Source organism: Netta rufina (genome assembly GCF_964035555.1).
Source record: "Netta rufina genome assembly, chromosome: 1".
Taxonomy (NCBI): domain Eukaryota; kingdom Metazoa; phylum Chordata; class Aves; order Anseriformes; family Anatidae; genus Netta; species Netta rufina.
Window position 1 is genome coordinate 150,559,506 of NC_140123.1, and position 16,451 is coordinate 150,575,956.

Below are 16,451 nucleotides of genomic sequence, written 5' to 3' on the forward strand. Positions count from 1 at the left end.
GTCCTCCTGTGATAGGTGAATGGAGAAAATCCCTTTGGCGACAGCTACAATATAAATACCCTCTGGGGAAGGAATAATTTACAGCGATGCTTTTTTCTTCCTCGTCCAAGAAGTGGTTAAGGATTTGGCAGGGAAACAGTGGAGGAACTGATCGGTCTATCTATGATTTTAAAGCTTGATAACTTGTCTGTGAATGCCACAGATTTATAGCCCAACAATAATAAGCGTTAGTCAAAAATAAAACAACCAGCTTTCTTTTTTCTTTTCTTTCTCTCTTTTTTTTTTTTTTTTTTTGAGATTAAAAGTGCAAACAGGTTACAGTTCTTGAAAGCCAGGCGCTGGCTAACGGAGTGATTTATCGGCCAGGCATTATTCCAGACGGGAGACCCACCTTTCCTTCTGCCTGGAACTGTAAAAAAGGTAACGAGGAGTTACGGGCTGTAGCTATTTTTGGCAGCACGGCAGGGAGCCTGCTGCCTGGGGACTGAATGGGAATTGCAGCGCAGTGCTGGCACCCTGAGACCCAACACTATAACCCCAAGGGCTGCCGGTTGCTTCCCCATGGGGATGCAGCTGCCTACAGGTTTCCAGAGACCTCTGCTGTGGCTCGTGGCATTGAAGCGGGGTTTCCTGGAAAGCTGCAGGAGTTGGAAGCTGCAGAGCGGTTCCTCAGGGCTGGCAGTCAGTGGTGCCACGGCCTTCCCTGTAAGCAGCAGAGCCTGTGTGACACCAAAGAAAGTGATGAGCAACAGTTTGGGGCAGAAGCACGTTTGAATGCTGGTGCTGACATAGAAGAGCTGAGTCCAGGCTTCATGCAGTCCCTCATGCACTGCAGACAAGGAAGGATTCAGAGATCCAGAACCTCCTCTGTTATTTCTAACACTGCACTTGCTTGCTTTTCATCTGCCTCCTTTCCCTTTCAGTTTTGTCACGAAACCCTTGTCTAGTCCTCAGGCATGTACCTTCCCAACTGCTGGCAGCCTGCTGTTCTCCACGGGTGACTCTTCCGTGCCTGTGTGCTCAGGTTTGATTATCTCCTGCAGCTTAATTGACTCGGATAATGAGCTGCTGCTCTAATGCACCAGGCCTTGGGCATTACCAGGCGCACACCCACGGCCACCTCTTCACCCCTCCTTCCTATCTGCTCCTTCTTCCCCTCCTGAGCAGGTTCCCCAGGTCTGACTTCAGAGGGCAGCTCTGGGAGCCCGGCCTGACCTCCCACCCTATGCTTGGACCGAGACCAGGGCGGGGAGAGCCCAGGACCCCCACCCCGGCTCCCAAGCTCAAGGGAGCTGGGCAAAGCTGGGCTGTAGCTCAGCTTTGGTGTGGGGGGAAGCAGCAAGCCCCGGGTGCACCTGGCACCTCCTTTTAGGAGCAGGCTTCACCGCAGGGCTGCCTCAAACACCTCCGTATCAGAGGGAGGGCAGCTCAGTCCCCGCGTTTCCTCTGCTAAGGTAGTAAATGCCAGATCAAATGCTGGCAGAAGGCTCCACTTCCCTTTCCTGGTCCTAATCTCTGCAATTAAGGCGAGTGATTATTTTGTTTTCTGGATGTTATACACAACGTGAACCGGAGCAGCCTTCTGGGCTTTGGGAGGGAGCAGGCGGTGAGAGGGGGATGAGCTCAGCACCACCACAGCCAGCAGCAGCGCCGGCGGGGGACCTGCACAGCACTCCTCCTACATATCACAGTAATTATTAAAAAATAGTACCCCAAACCCCAGGAGCATCTGCAACACAAACTAATTCTCCGTGTTTTGGGGATGCCAGGGGGTTACCACCTCCCTCTCCCTCCTGCAGGGGACAGAGCACCTGCCACAGATGCCTTCAGCCTCTGGTTGGGGACCTGCAGCCCTCCTGCTCCTTTTCTGCCCCAAAGCCCCCGCTGCCACCTCTCCAAGCAAAAAAAAAGAAAACTGGAGTCGGTGGTGATCAAAACCATTCAAGCTAGGACAGGGCTCAAGAGAGCAAAGCAAATGCCAGCTGCGGGCAGGGCCCTCTGCGTAATTGAAGCGTTCCCTCTGCAAGCAAGGGAGCGTGCTGGCACATGCTGCGGGAGGGATATCGCTTTGTGAGATTGCTTTGAAGGCTGGGGGGCGGAGGGAGAAGAGGCCAGTTAAGTGTGTTTATGTTTGAGAGGAACAAAGGAGAGCGGAGGAGAGGCCGGGGGTGCCTGCGCCAGAGATGTGTCAGAGATCACTTGTTCCTCCTGGGCCAGGACACCAGCCCGGGACCACCAGCGGAGGAGGAAGCAGCGTGTGCGAGGAGCTGTGTTTAAAGCTGGGAGAGCCAAGAGATAGGAGAAATTCCCAAAAGACTCAGGATAGCGATAAACATGACACAGGTTAGGCGCTGCGTTCCCAACCAGCACAAAAACACACCGTGACAAATAACAGTGCAAGCTCCTACCTTGCTGGGCTATGGTTTGGGACCCCAGAGCTGCCAAAAATTTTGCCAAATGGGTATTTTGGCAAATAAAGCACAGCATCCCCTGCTTAAAGCACTACAGGGGGGAACTGCCCGGCATGGGGGGCTCTCACAGGGTCCAGGGGTGCCCCAGCAAGCTGGGGATGGATTTATAGGACTGAATCACCCTGCAACAACAAAAACCCGAAGTACGTTTTCTGTTTGCTTCTTAATGCTGCACTGACAGTGACAGGAACAGCACCTGCACGAGCCTTTGAGGGCACCACGAGCAGCAGGTTCCTGGCAAGAAAGGAAGTGCTCCCCCATGCTCGCTGCACAGCACCGGTCACCGCAGCGAGCCCTGCCAGTGGAGAAAGGAAGGTGCCTTCTGCTTCCTAGAGGCAGAAGCAGCTCTGTTTTGGCAGGTCCAATTTGTAAGCCAAACCGTCTTGTTCTCAAGCACAGTGCAAGATACATGCAGCAAGCTCTCCTCACTGAAAAGACAAAACCTGCATCCAAGAGCTGATTTTATTGCACTGGCTAAAAGCAGATATAATGCAGGCACCCCCTGCAAGCCCCAGGGCCAGCAGGCTTTCTCCTTCAGGTGACAGAATCGACCTGCTGGGCAGGCAGTGGCCAAGTACCTGCTGCTAGACAGAGGCATGCAACAGCTCCAGGGGTGTAGGGTAGGTTCACACCTCCTACCTATGGCTTTCTACCAAAGAAAAAAAAAAAAAAATCCTAACAATTATTCACCAAAGGTGAACACATGGGCACTTGGGTGTTGAAGAAGTGCTTCTGCAGACACCTGTATTCCAGCATCCGAATTGTAACACTGCCTGCCATCCTAACTTACCCATTTATTTTTTTAAATGCAGGTTGAAAAAAGAGCCAGTGGACAGCCCTATCTGGAGAAAAAGGGCAGCTTTTAATTAGAACAACATCCAAATTTAAATACAAGTAACAGAACTGGGCAACGTCTTACATTTTTACTCTCACTTTTTAGGGGGTTAGGAAACCACCCGTCTCCTCTGTATAGCACGATATATAACCAAAACTAAGAGTAGCTTTGCAACAGGAAACCAAAATTGCCATCACTTTTTGCATTCTTAAAGGCTACTGCATGAATGCTGATGATCAGAAGAGGCTTAAGGCATGTATTTGAGAAAGCACCTACATGGTGCACAGGATTTCTGCTTATTAAGAAACTGAAATTCGTTTCAACTGCACAGGTAGGTAAAATTGCAATCGTAGGAAAGGAAAACTGTTTCAAAATGCTTTTTTTTTTATATGAATGTTTTAAGAGCTCCCTCGCATTTCACATCAGAGAGTCTGCAGTATTTATATACAGAAGCTGCTGAAAGGAACATGCGGTTCAGCAGACGACTGAGACCAACAATTTGTCTTTCAGTCAGCGGCTCCATGAGGCTAATTCATATTGCTATGTGAAACTATTTGTGTTTGAAATAGTGAGTCTGTCTCAGACCTCAGAGATGATAATCTGGAGCAATTCCATGGGAGAAAGCAGAGAACAAGGCCCTGTCTTTAAAGTCGGATCCAAAAGGAATCAAGGCAGTGACGAGTACTGAATGTGCTGCCTGTGAACCTGCAACAAATACCATCCTGCAACGTAAGGAACCACTAAGCAGAGTGATTCAGACAGCAACATGCCATTATGCATCTCGGGATCAACAGGTGTCTGCTAAGATCCTAAACCTAAAGGGATGTTTCCTCAGAAGGCAGTCAAGTCACCACTATCTGCTCCCTTTACAGGCGCCCCTGGCAGGGCTCCATTCTTGCTTCGATTTTCCCCCGGCTGCCCTCTTGTGTCTGCGTGCAGGCTTACAGGCAGGCTCCACCTACCCACTAAGAACCCAGCAAGCCCCAAGAAAGGCAGCTGATAGCTACCACGCTCGTAACCAAGCTGACCAAACAGCACTGCACTGCCCTTCCCCTGTATCCTGCAAGAAACCCTGCCATCTGCACATTTCGTTGCAAGGTCCACCGGCTGAAGCCACAAGATGTCGTGGGTACCAAGCTGGTCCTCAGAGGTGGCCAACAGACATTCCAGCCACGTAACAAACACGACACAGACACACCGCAGTGTCCATCTTCCCATTTTATTTGTAATTCCCAATATGATTTACCAGTCAGCCCCCCCTCCGGTCTCATTTAATGAACATAAAAGCAGCCGCATCCTCCTGGGCCTGACCCTGCAACATAACCCACTTCGATCAGCTGCGGGACACAGCAAACATCATCCCACCCAACTTAACGCATGCTTAACTTTGCAAAACGTTGGATTAGCACGTCTCTAAGTTGTTAAGTCACAACTTTCATTGGGCAAACAAAACCTTGCAAAGAAACAAACCGAATCCTACCACCAGTCAGAGAAGACTGCAGAACACCGACTTGGGCTGAGCCACGTACACCAGGGGCTGTGCTACATGGGAGAGGGTGGATTGCGCCTCAAGCCTGGCTAATCCCTCTCAACCCAAGCGGGAGACCACTCCCAACACCCTATTTTTTACCCATCTGCAAACAGAGAGACCTCTCCCTGCCCAGCAGGGCTATACCCTGCCGATCAGAGTACTTCTGTCCGCAGGAGGAGCTCCAGGCACTCGGGTGTGGAGACAGGTCCATCTTTGCTGATGGAGGTGGTCTTGCAGCACAGCAATTAGTGAGAACTCAGGCAAGTCTGAAGTCCTGCCTGTGGAATAATCAGCCAAACGGGTGAGGGACTGCATAACAAAAGCCGAGACCGATTTCTTTACCCTTTTGTCCCAAGAAAAGAACATCATATAACAAGGAGGTGGAGGGGGGGGCATTAATTTTGTGTAGAAGTCATTAAAAATAGGGGTATCCTCCACTGCTGTGTTTCCAGAATGTGATATCATTCAGATGTGATATCTGAGCATGTTACAGTCTTCAAGAAGTATGGGAAGATTCTAGTCAGCTTTGCAAAAGGCCTGGAGATGTCACTGGGTTTCTGCTGCCTTGTCGATTTCTAGCCTTTTATAACAGCAATAGGTCTCAATTTTATGGCTTTCTTGCTGATGCCAGCCTCATGGCAGGTATTAACCACATCTGTCACGTTCTTGTAAGACTCTGGTGCCTGGAGGGGGAAAAGAGAAAAAAAAAAAGACAAAATTATAAACAACCCAAAGTCACAGGAAGCTGGATGTAGGCTTTCGATATCCCTTCTTTTCTTTGCAAAAACTGAATCATGGAAATTGAGGATGTAAAAGTAGGTGAACATATTGCGAATCCAGCCATTTTATACATCTGAAGTCTACGAGATACTTGGCTTTACAAATAAGCTTTCACCCCATTTCAGATAAAACGCTATCTGTTTTGGTTCGGTTTTCCCAATATCCTCAGATAATCCAAACCCCCAGCATGTGAGAACGTCAGGCCTCAGCACCTGGCAGGAAGTCACTCCAACTTCCCCCTTACAAATAAATAGCCTTTAGGATTTATCTTCACTGCCTCTTGGTGACAGGAATCAGGGCTGAACTCTGGAGCTCCCCCTTGAGCACCAGGAAGCCACCCCTGAACGAAGATTTTTAACAGGATCAATATGTTTGTGCAACACCAGCACCCAGAACAGGATAGCTACAAAAGATTAATGCACTTCCATGAGTGAGGCCGTCAACACAAGAGACGTCCTATCACGTTAATGTAGGAGAACTGGAAGTCATAATAATCCAAGTTTTCTTCCATTTAAAGTTTGTTCTTCTTGAGCAAATACAGGAATTTCTCTTAAAACGTGGACTTCTCATACACTGCTATGAATATTATTGTACATGACAACTACAAAGTACAGTAAACGTAAAGCTGGGAGAATATCATTCATAAATAAGAGAAGCCACAACACATTACTACTTTAGTGATGCTCTCACAAAGATTTTTCAGGGTAGATGCTAATTAACCCTATTGCCAGGCATGAGAACAGGGGAAAAAAACACATAGCCTTCAAAACCTGTCAAACAGGCATCTCCCCCTTCAGCAGGACTTTGGGGACAGAGAAGACTTCACATTATTTTCCAGAAAGTTGGATAGCTCTGTCAGGAATTGCAGAAGCTGTATACACAGGGAACTTGCGATTACTCAGCAGTGCCAAGAACCAAGTCAGGTAGGGTTATACAGCCACAGAGCAAGACTCCTTTTTCCCTCTCAGATAATGAAATGTGAAACTCACTTCTTCCATGACCAGTTTGGGAGAAGCAACACGGATGGCAATGCCCATGTCAGCCAGCTTGTCCAATACATCCTGGAAGTCCAAGTTACGACGAGATTTGGCTCGAGACAGTGCACGACCCTAGAAAGTAGTTTATTTAGCTCTGTTTTTTATAGCAGTTTGGAAAAACAGAACTCTTTCTTACTAAATCAAAAAGAAAACAACAGATGCACTCAGGAAAACTAAGCAACTAAGCTACATTCCCAACTGCTTTGAAGAAAACGAAAGAATGTTTGTCAGAATATCCACAAATATAAGTGGTTGTAAACACTGACAAGGAAGGAAGTTGACTTCTACAACAGAACCCCTGGAATATTTTGGGATAAAGCTTGACATCTGGTGCTGTACCCAGCACATAGTCCCAAGTCAGTTTACATTATGAGCAAATACAGAATAGCTGAGGGCACAGAGCACAGTAAGCCACAAAATGGAAAATGAATTTAGACGTTCTGCATAACCACATATCTGGTATGATGGCAAGGAAAGTTTTGTATGTAAACATGCTAGTCTGCAAGGTTCTTTCTACCCAAACCACTTGCCAGCGTTCACAATCCAGAGTTTTACTGGAAGCTATTTCTCTTCCTCAGTCATCTTATCTCACACCGTAAATAAAAAGGGAGAAAATCCCTTTTTCCAACTACTGAGGAGTTTTATAAGGACAGCCTCAGGATTGTTAACGCTTGTTAGCTCAGATACCAGGATTTGTAAGAGCAGCTCATTCTCCACATCTTCACATTAACCTTTGCTTTGAATAAAGGAGCACCCCCTACATTTTCTCCAGAAGTAGTCATAACTATTCCATAAGGGACAAAGAACTTCGAGTGTGCAATCCTCCTGGCCTGGGACTACTGTGGCAAGGCTACCTGTACTACCAACAGATGCAGCACACACTGGATTACCCTTTAACAACCTTGTTTGCTGGATGACAGCCCCATTCAAAGCCCTTCTTGAAATGCTTTTTGACTTACAGCTCCATGGCAAGTAGTTCCGAAGGTCTCAGTCATGCCTTGCTCCGTGCCAGTAAGAACGTAGCTACAGGTGCCCATAGTCCCACCGATCAAAACAGGCTGTCCGGTCAGCTGTGGATGCAAACAAGTCTTAACTCACCAAACAAAAGCCTCTATTATCAATAAATGTCCGAGAAGAACCACGTCAACAAAAAAGGAGGCCAGGCTCACATTCTCTCAGAACACTCCAGCTTGCCTCTGGTGTCATTAGCTCAAATAAAGAATTCAGCGCATTCAGATCTCTGTTAAGGACTCTAAAACTGTCTGGTTCATCCAAAATTCTCATTTCTTTCTCCCACAGCTAAACTTACTTGATAATCAACAGCAATAAGAGGATGGTGAGGCGGGAAGGCTCTGGTTGACCCTTTTCTGTGCACCAGCAGAGTCCGCTCCTTCCCATCCACCACGTGTTGCTCCACTTTGGCAATGTTGTGAGACACATCATAGATAACGTGCATATCGAGGTCATCTGGGGTGGTGTTGAAGACTTTGGCAAAGGCCTAAGAAGAGAGCAAACCCTGATGTGAAATACAAGACAATAACTGCTGTATATATGTGGAAGTTTTACAATATTTTTAGTAATTAGAAGCAATAGATTTTTCTCGAAAATGTTTCTTAACCGCTAATTCAGTGACCTAACAACACTTACATAAATTAATAGTCAGGACAATAATCTCTTTAAAACCTCTCAACATCACTTGGATTGCACTTGCAGAAGCTACTTAGGCAATATTTTTAGCGTGCCTTATACTGGAAGAACAGAATACAAGAAAAGCCATTTTGCAGTGTTGACAGAATTTGTCTAGTTGATACCAGGTTGAATTCCAGCATTCGAACTGCTGCTGAGCAGATAAGCCGTCTAGGCAGTCCGTTTCTGTCACACTCAGCTCTGTTGTACTCAATCCCATCATGACTGAGGCTTCTGACCCACCACGTCAAGTGTTTAGGTCACTAAATTAGCGGCCATAAAATATCCATAAAACGCAGCTTAGGAAGCACAAAACCAAAAGTTACATTAAATATCGCAGCTTCCATACATTCCATACACCTAGGATAAAGCAGGACACACGTATCACAGTATTTACATCAGCAACAACTCTGCTCCTACCTGCCTCGTTAGAAAAGTCATAGAAGAGCGGTTGACCCACGCATAATTTCCAGCAGCTGCCATTCCCTTCAAGTAATCCTGTCCTTCTACAGAGGCAATCCTGGCGCATGCTAGTTGCCGATCGTTCACTATGATTTTGTCCCGTTTCATAGCTTTTTCCATAGCCACCAATGCATCTGGGAAATAAACAGATTTCTACGTGATTTCCTAGTTTTATTTCAATCTATGGGATTAATATGGGTGTCTGTAATTTATATTCTATAATTTATATTCTAAAACTGAACGTATTCGCCCAGTGGTCAAACTTCCAGCTTCCTCTCAACTGCAAAAGTAATTTTGTGGAATAACATTGCTGTTTGCAAACAGCATTCCCCAAGACTATTTTTAGAAAGAAAAGTTAAGGTCCTGAGGTGTACCAGAAAGAATTCTCTCTCCACTTAGGCAAATGCAGGTCACTCTGTTGATATGTTCTAATAATCTAAGCAATTCACTTGGGTTCAAAACAATAAACACAGACGTAAAACTTTTTTTGTGACCTAAGAATTTAGTCTTTTCTTCTTCTTCAAAAATGCCTGCCTCTGTTACACCAAAGATTACAATCTCACAATAATAAGCAAATATGTTTAAAGAAAGTCCCTGAACTAGACACAGGATTGAGTAAAATCTCCATCCATTTTTGATCATACAGTAATTTAGTTTGGAAGATTTACAAGGGAGTTACCTAGTCCTATCTCTTGCTCAGAGCAGGTCCAGCTGGATGAAGTTGCTTGGGGACTTAGCCAAATTCTGACTATGTCCACGGATGCTAGTTCTACAGCATCTCTACACATTTCCAGCATTTGAACATTTTAATGTTTAAAAAAAAATATTAAAGGAAATTCTAGCATCCATCTGGAAGTCTATATGCTCTAGTATGAGTCTGTCATCTTTTATCCTGTCTCATAATAGCAAGATCAATACTCTGCAAGATCAAAGACTACAATTACCACTTTGGTTTGAAACTTATTGCTGAAAGGCTTGCAAAATCAAGCAGACAAAATGCAAGACAACCCCTAGCAAGGCAACTCGGAATAGACTTGACAAGTGGTAAGAAATGGTGTTTTTGGTGCTGGAATTTTCTGTCCATGACAAGACCATGCTGAAGAGTTTGCTTCACTCCAGGCACGTACGCCAGCCAGATCATACCTGTGGCAACTTGGTGGCCCAAACCCCTGCTGCCGCTGTGGATCATGACGCACACCTGCCCTTTGTGGTCGATGCCCATCTTCCGGGCAGCGTATTCGTTGAAAATGTCGTCCACCACCTGGATCTCGGCGTAATGATTTCCTGCTCCCAGGGTCCCCAGCTGCCAATCACAACACAAGGATCAGACGGTGCCAGTAAAGCAGCCTCCGGGAGCACAGAATATGGAAAATAGGGCAAATTGCTACAGAAAAGCTTTAGTTTTAGTAAAGTTCTCCCAAGGAATGGGGAGGAAGGGGGTGATGATAAATGACAAGCTAAAAGAAAGTAGAACGAAGTAGCATCATCAGAGTTCTCTTTGTTCGTAGTTATAACAATTTTTACCGTTTGAACAAGACTGCAAATAAATGAAAGGACCAGGATCTACAGATTGTGTTGCCACTTTTTTGCAACTGACTTATGCCTAGTTGAAAGACAGAAAACGTACAGAGCACTGGGAATCTATCCTTCAGTCTGTATAAGAAAGGCAGTCTTATACTTGCTAATAATCACACAGGGAAATTACAATATCCTGTTAACTAGGTCCTTAAACCTTTCCAGCAGATTAAAGCAAGATTTTTCATTTCCAAGACCCAGCTTTTCCAATTCTGTAACAGGTGACTCCTCATTTGCTAGGTGAGTGACAAAACTCAGTATTTAAGATTATTTTGTGGTTAAAATGCTGTAGTCTAGTGCAGCACCACAATTCATAAAACTGAAGAAGTCATACAGAAGAAAACCTCAGCAATGGTAGCATTACTATCGCTATCTCAGAAGAGTTCCACCCAGAGCAATGACATACTACGTACAGAAATGAAATCCAACCCTTGAACTTTAATTCAAAGTTCTGAGCTGGTCACATTTATTAAGACATCCTTCCTTGCCCTGCTGTTAACTTGCTGAGTAAACAAACAGAGAAGTTACAGAACTGCTTGCCTGTCTCTTAACAAAGCTATATCTCGATAGGGAAATGCCAGCAAAGATGAATTCCAGTACTGGGAGTTAACTGCTGAAAACCTGATGGCCCAAGGGACCTTGGGTATGCTCAGCACTTGTTGTTTTTCTGTATTCTAGTTCTGTCAAGAATTATTCAGAAACAGCACCACCATCTCATCTTTTCCCTGCCAAGAATTGCTAGGCAATACTTCAAGAAAAGATACAAAATTAGAGACCTACACAGCGTCTCACATTTGAGCTCTGGGAGCACTCCCAACCCTCCTGAAATGGCATTACCTGAGGCAGTCCCCTTTTCTTCGCTCTGGAGGAGACCTTGTTGGGATCGGCCTGCAGCATTCTTCCATACTCCTCACAGTGCTCCTTGTCCTCTGCCCAGGCATAGCCTTCCCGGAGAGACCAGTCCACACCCATCTCTAGCGCCTCTTCCAAATCCCTGCAGGTACCAAACACCTACGTGAGTGCTGTCCTTGGAAACATTCAAAACTCAACCAGATACAGCCCTGAGCAACCTGATAAAACTTTGCTGTTAGACCGACCTTCTGTTAGCTCTGCTTCATGCAGGGAGTTGGGTGAGATGACCTCAAGACATCCCATTTAACCTAACTTATTCTATAATTTTATGACTAGTCCCCAGCTCCCCTAATAAGAAGTCCAATTTCTTAATACTTCATGAAAATCAAGCTCTATAAATATATTAACATGAGATAGATCATTACGTTTCCCTCTTTGTTGTGTGAGGAGTATCCTGCTTTCTCCCTCACCCCTTTCCAAAAATACCTTTACATGTAAGAAAGTTTTCTGTCGGGGGAAATAAGAACCTCTTAAGAACCTTTACTTATGTCAAGGTTTTAAGTAGAGGAAGAAACAGGTGACTGTAGGCTGATGATTATTCCTTTCCTCCTGGAGAAACACATGTATAGAAAGAACATGAACGGGTTTGTAATTTTTCCCTCTTCTTTAAAGCCTCCCACCGATGGATCTTTTATCAGAATAAAGATGAGAGAGGTCCCCTCTACTGCTGTACACACGAAGTCGTTCTCTCACTTGGCATTCATGGGGATGACACCCTTGGAGCCGACACCAACAGGAATATGGTCAAACATCGCTTGGGCGAGCTGCTCCTTCACAGGCTGCACATCACTTTCATCCAAATTCGTACGCAGTAAGCGGACACCACAGTTGATGTCAAATCCGACACCACCTAGAAGCGTAGGAAAAGCCACGGAGTTAATCAAGAGAGTGCTGGTGGTGAGGATTTGCTGAGTATTCATCTTAAATCTTAAATCCTTGCTGACAGGGAGCACGCACCAAATGCTGTGATCTTACACCTTTCTGACACAATACTGTAAATAAAGCAGAACGACAAATACCATTTTAACAGATTTACAAAAAGCCTCCGATTTCAAGAAAGTCTTGCAGAAAAAAGAAAAAAAGAGCACTAAAACCTGACACAGACAGCTTTTCTGTCTCAAGCGTATGCTCTGTACATATGCTACTTGATCCAACAAGTGGACACAAATACTAAGTATATTGTCCACAGAAATTATAGAGGATATTTCTGTTTTCCTGCCTCAGGACAGAAGAAAAGTGATGGATGAAAATCTTAGCCTAGTTCTCTGAGATAATATGTTCTTAAAAGCAAGTCCCTGAAAGCAAAGTGTTTATTAAAATGTCAGAAATAGTGTAAGGTTACATTTTTAATAAATTGTGGAAGTATTCTCAAAAAGGGTTTACAAATGTTGCTCAAAAAAAAGATTCAATTCCTTATCAACCTGAAGAAACACAAGTTCAAAGTCTTGTGCTGTCTTTTCAAGATTGAGGGATACAACAAGCCGAAGCCTAAAAACACAAGGGCAATCCTGTCTACCATTTAGATGTTTCCGGTGTAACCACCTGCTCCATAAAGATTCTGAGTGCAAGAATTTAAGTGCCTTTTAACTCTCTGTAATTCAGATATATTTCACTTTGGTCCTGCATATATAGTAGTGTAAAGACATGTAAGTGCCATTTTACCTTTTTTTCAGCCACCACAGACGTTTCTCAGTACAGGTTAAGTCTGTCTAGAAGACTCCTTACCTGGTGAAACCACTGCTTCAGGATCATTCATGTCAAAGGCAGCCATGTTGCCAATGGCAAACCCATAGCCCGAATGGACATCTGGCAGGCCGATCGATCTCTGAAAGAAAGTGAAGGAAATTTCCAAGACCCACAAAACTCTGTACAGAGCTAAGAGCCGTCTTGGTTATGCTTTGCCTTGTGGTCGTGGTTGTCACACATACAGACAAATACACTAAACAGAGAATGGATGTTCAAATGAAAATGGAGTAAACACCTGAATTTGGCTAAGTATCTAAACACATATAGGTACAGGAGAGACTGTCACAGAAAGCAGAGCGCAGCTGATCTCACTCTGAAGTGAGCACCCTGTGGCTAGGCAGCTGAGAAACCCCCTTGGCTCTGTGAACCAGATTTCAAGAACACTTAACACCTAAATGTAGGAGCTGTGATCTCAAACTGAATTCCAATATAGCCTTTTCCTGGACCCAAGAGTCCTTGTATTCACATCCCAGGTAGGCAACAGCTTATGAGTAGCATGAAGCAGGGATGTAAGAGTGAAGATGAGTTTGTCTTTACCAAGTTCCATCTAGACACATCCACAATACTTAGATACTGTAAATGTAACAAGGAAGGCATTCAATGCAATTGAATAATATCATGTAACAGTCAGTGTTTTCTCTTCTTACATATGTGATTAAATATTGGCCAAACGCTGCATGCTGTAGGTGGGAAAAAGTCATTCTTTTGACACAATATAATAAGATCGGACTGGTCTAGTTTTAATTTGTAATTTTTTTTTTTAACTGAACCTTTTTATATTACTACCAATTAAAAAAAAAGTGAGAACATGCTTCTGCACAATGCTGCAACTTCAAAGAATGGCAAGTTTAAATTAGGGCAGCACAAACAGGACTCCAAAATCCCCTTTTTAAAAAAAAAATAAAAAATTAAAAAAGAGTTCCAAACACCCAGAAAACTGTCAGAAATTGGAACTTTTCAACGGCGTTACACTGTTATCAGGCATGTTTTTCAGGGGGTTATGTGCTTCTTTTGCACCCCCTTACCATCGAGGAAAAATGTTGTTTAAAAAAATAAGTGAAGATCTAAATAGAACGATGATCCTAACACCTCTCCTACAAACTGCCAGCTGTAACTCCCATTTTAGCAGAATGACAGGCAACCTTTTACTGCAGCCACAAATTGAAAACTTGTGCTGAGTCACCATAAGAAGCAATTAAAAAAAAATACCACCACAATTCTGGTACTGGTTAATTATCAATATAAGTGATACTGAACACGAAAAAGATGATTTCCACACGGAAGTTTAAGCTTACTGAAGAGTAGTACAGCCTAGTATGCTCTTCATACATCCTTCTGCTTCATTTCTAAAATGTGTGGGGCCAGGTAAAAGAGTGCTGAATGCAGGGGAAGGCTCACTGACGATGCTAGGGCAGCAATAACGCAGACAACACCGTCACCTTCTGCTGTCTCTTTGTCCCCTCAGGCATTGCAGGTCAGCAGAGGTGACTCAGAAACAACAAACTGACCATAACAGCAGTGGAGAAAGTAGTAAGAGTAGTAAAAGTAAAAAGCAAAGGTAGAAAGTAGTTCAGCAGTAGGTTGAACATCCCCAGCTCTCTCAGCATTTTTCCTAGGAGAGGTGCTCCAGCCCTCTCTTCATCTTTGTGGTGCTCCTCTGGACCCGTTCTACCAGCCCCACATCCTCCTTGTGCTGGGGGCCCCAGACATGGATGCAGTGCTCCAAATGGGGCCTCATGAGGGCAGAGCAGAGGGGGACAGTCCCCTCCCTCTCCCTTTTGGCCACTGCTGGTGCAGCCCAGGATGCAGTTGGCCTTCAGGGCTGCAAGCTCACAAGAGGCAAAGGAGGCGGGTGCCTTCCCTTCTGACAGGCTAATTTCACAGCCTGTCCTTGTGAGCACTCCTGAGTGTCCGAGGCAGGTTCCTCGCACACCAACCACCCTAAAACCAGCCTGAGTCCACAGCAGCATGGCAAAGCGCCCTTTCCAAGCAGCCACTCACATGAACGATGCCCGGCAGCGCTGCCACATTCCCGATCTGCTTCATAGCGGGCAAAAACCCTCCCGCACCTATAAAAAAAAGAAGAAAAAAGCGTAAATAAAAATGATAAAATACCAGAAGGAGGCACTCTGTAAGCGGCCTGCTGGCACCCCAGGGCTCCCCCTTGCTCTCACCCCCCCCGCGGCAGGCGTTGCGCAGCTCCTCGAACATCAGCTTCTCCAGAGGGTCGTTCACGTAGAAAACACCCTCCACCTGGGGGGGGGGGGGGGGGAGAGAGAAAAAGAGAGAAAAAGAGAGAAAAAGAGAGAGCCCTCAGCACGGCCGGGCCTCCCTTCCCCTGTCCCTCACCCCTCCCCGCACCCACATGCATGTTGGGCACGAAGCCCTTCTTGATCCGCCAGCAGTTCTTGTCCAGCTTGTCCAGGAACTGCAGCTCGTCGTTGTAGCTGCGGCTCATGGCGGCGCCCTCACGGTCCCGATCCTATTCCCCGATCCTATTTCCCGATCCTATTCCCGGTCCCAACCCCGCTCGCCGCCGCCTCAGCCTCGTTGCTCTTCGCGGACGGCGGCCGCCCAGGGACAAACCCGCCTCAGCCCGGCTCCCCCTGGCGGTGTGGGGCCGGGCTCTGTGGGGGATGGAGGGAGGGAAACACGGAGCAGGCCCCGCAGCGAAATGCAGGAGGGATAGAGGAGCTGCGGCTGGAAGATGGAGAATTAGGCTTTTCAGAAAAAAAACATGTACCGAAATGTTCAAGGAGTGTAGCCGAGCAATGTCGTGTGGGGGATTTCAGAGCCACCAGGGGAGAGGGGCTAGCAAAAAGCCCTAAAGACATGAAAACAGACAGCCCTTGGTCTCTTGAACCCACATAATAAAATTCTTTCTGCAACTTTGTTAACACATTATTAGTTCAGTTCCCCCTGTAGGCAGGACGGTTCCCCTCTGCTGCAGCTCTAGAGAGCCCTCTCCACCTATTTAGTACATAACATTCAAAAGGAAGTTATTTGTTACAGTCAAAACACATTAGTAGACATGCCTGCCATAGCTGCCTTTTGACAACGTATTTTTTCTTTGCTTGAGAGACTGCAGCACCATTCAGGAAGGGTGTAGACAAGGCTTTATTTCAAGAGAGGCATTCATCTTTTTTAAAAACAGTTTTACATCAGATAAACTCCAGAATAAATAATGCCAAGCATGCATCTTGCTTCCCCCTGAGTCTGCTTGTTATCACCCTTGTGAAGCCTAACCATTTCTTCAGGTTTCTGAGCACCCCTTCCCACCCCACCAAACCGGGCCACTGCTCTCATCAGCACTCAGGTGAGGTGTCCCAGGAGAATTGCAGTGGCCACAGTTGCTCAGCCTTCAGAGTCACATCATTGATTTGAATCCATGTCCAACAAGTGGTTGCTCTTCTCCT

The 16,451-nt window shown here is 45.6% G+C and overlaps 2 protein-coding genes across 2 annotated transcripts in view; both read right to left on the reverse strand.

The window, feature by feature from the left end:
* Positions 1 to 4,509: 4,509 nt before the first annotated feature.
* RTCB (RNA 2',3'-cyclic phosphate and 5'-OH ligase) lies at positions 4,510 to 15,599 on the reverse strand. The gene is made up of 12 exons (XM_084306239.1): positions 15,401 to 15,599; positions 15,210 to 15,288; positions 15,037 to 15,104; positions 13,015 to 13,114; positions 11,983 to 12,139; positions 11,215 to 11,371; positions 9,946 to 10,105; positions 8,761 to 8,936; positions 7,964 to 8,152; positions 7,614 to 7,724; positions 6,607 to 6,726; positions 4,510 to 5,520 (listed from the first exon to the last, which is right to left on the reverse strand). The coding sequence occupies exons 1-12, from the start codon at positions 15,491 to 15,493 to the stop codon at positions 5,413 to 5,415; spliced, it is 1,518 nt and encodes a 505-aa protein (XP_084162365.1). The 5' UTR covers positions 15,494 to 15,599; the 3' UTR covers positions 4,510 to 5,412.
* A 741-nt stretch (positions 15,600 to 16,340) lies between these two features.
* BPIFC (BPI fold containing family C) overlaps positions 16,341 to 16,451 on the reverse strand; it is a gene marked incomplete at both ends in the record, with an annotated part of 38,945 nt that continues 38,834 nt past the window's right edge. Inside the window, 1 exon segment of the mRNA XM_084304852.1 lies at positions 16,341 to 16,451. Coding sequence (XP_084160978.1) covers positions 16,341 to 16,451 — 111 coding nt within the window.

Excerpts from the sequence above, each read along its gene's own strand:
- RTCB (XM_084306239.1), bottom strand. The coding sequence starts at position 15,493 with ATGAGCCGCAGCTACAACGACGAGCTGCAGTTCCTGGACAAGCTGGAC. Across the intron at positions 15,105-15,209 it reads CAACGCCTGCCGCGGGGGGG|GTGCGGGAGGGTTTTTGCCC; the intron begins GTGAGAGCAAGG and ends TTTTTTTTATAG. Across the intron at positions 12,140-13,014 it reads TGAAGCAGTGGTTTCACCAG|GTGGTGTCGGATTTGACATC; the intron begins GTAAGGAGTCTT and ends CTACGCTTCTAG.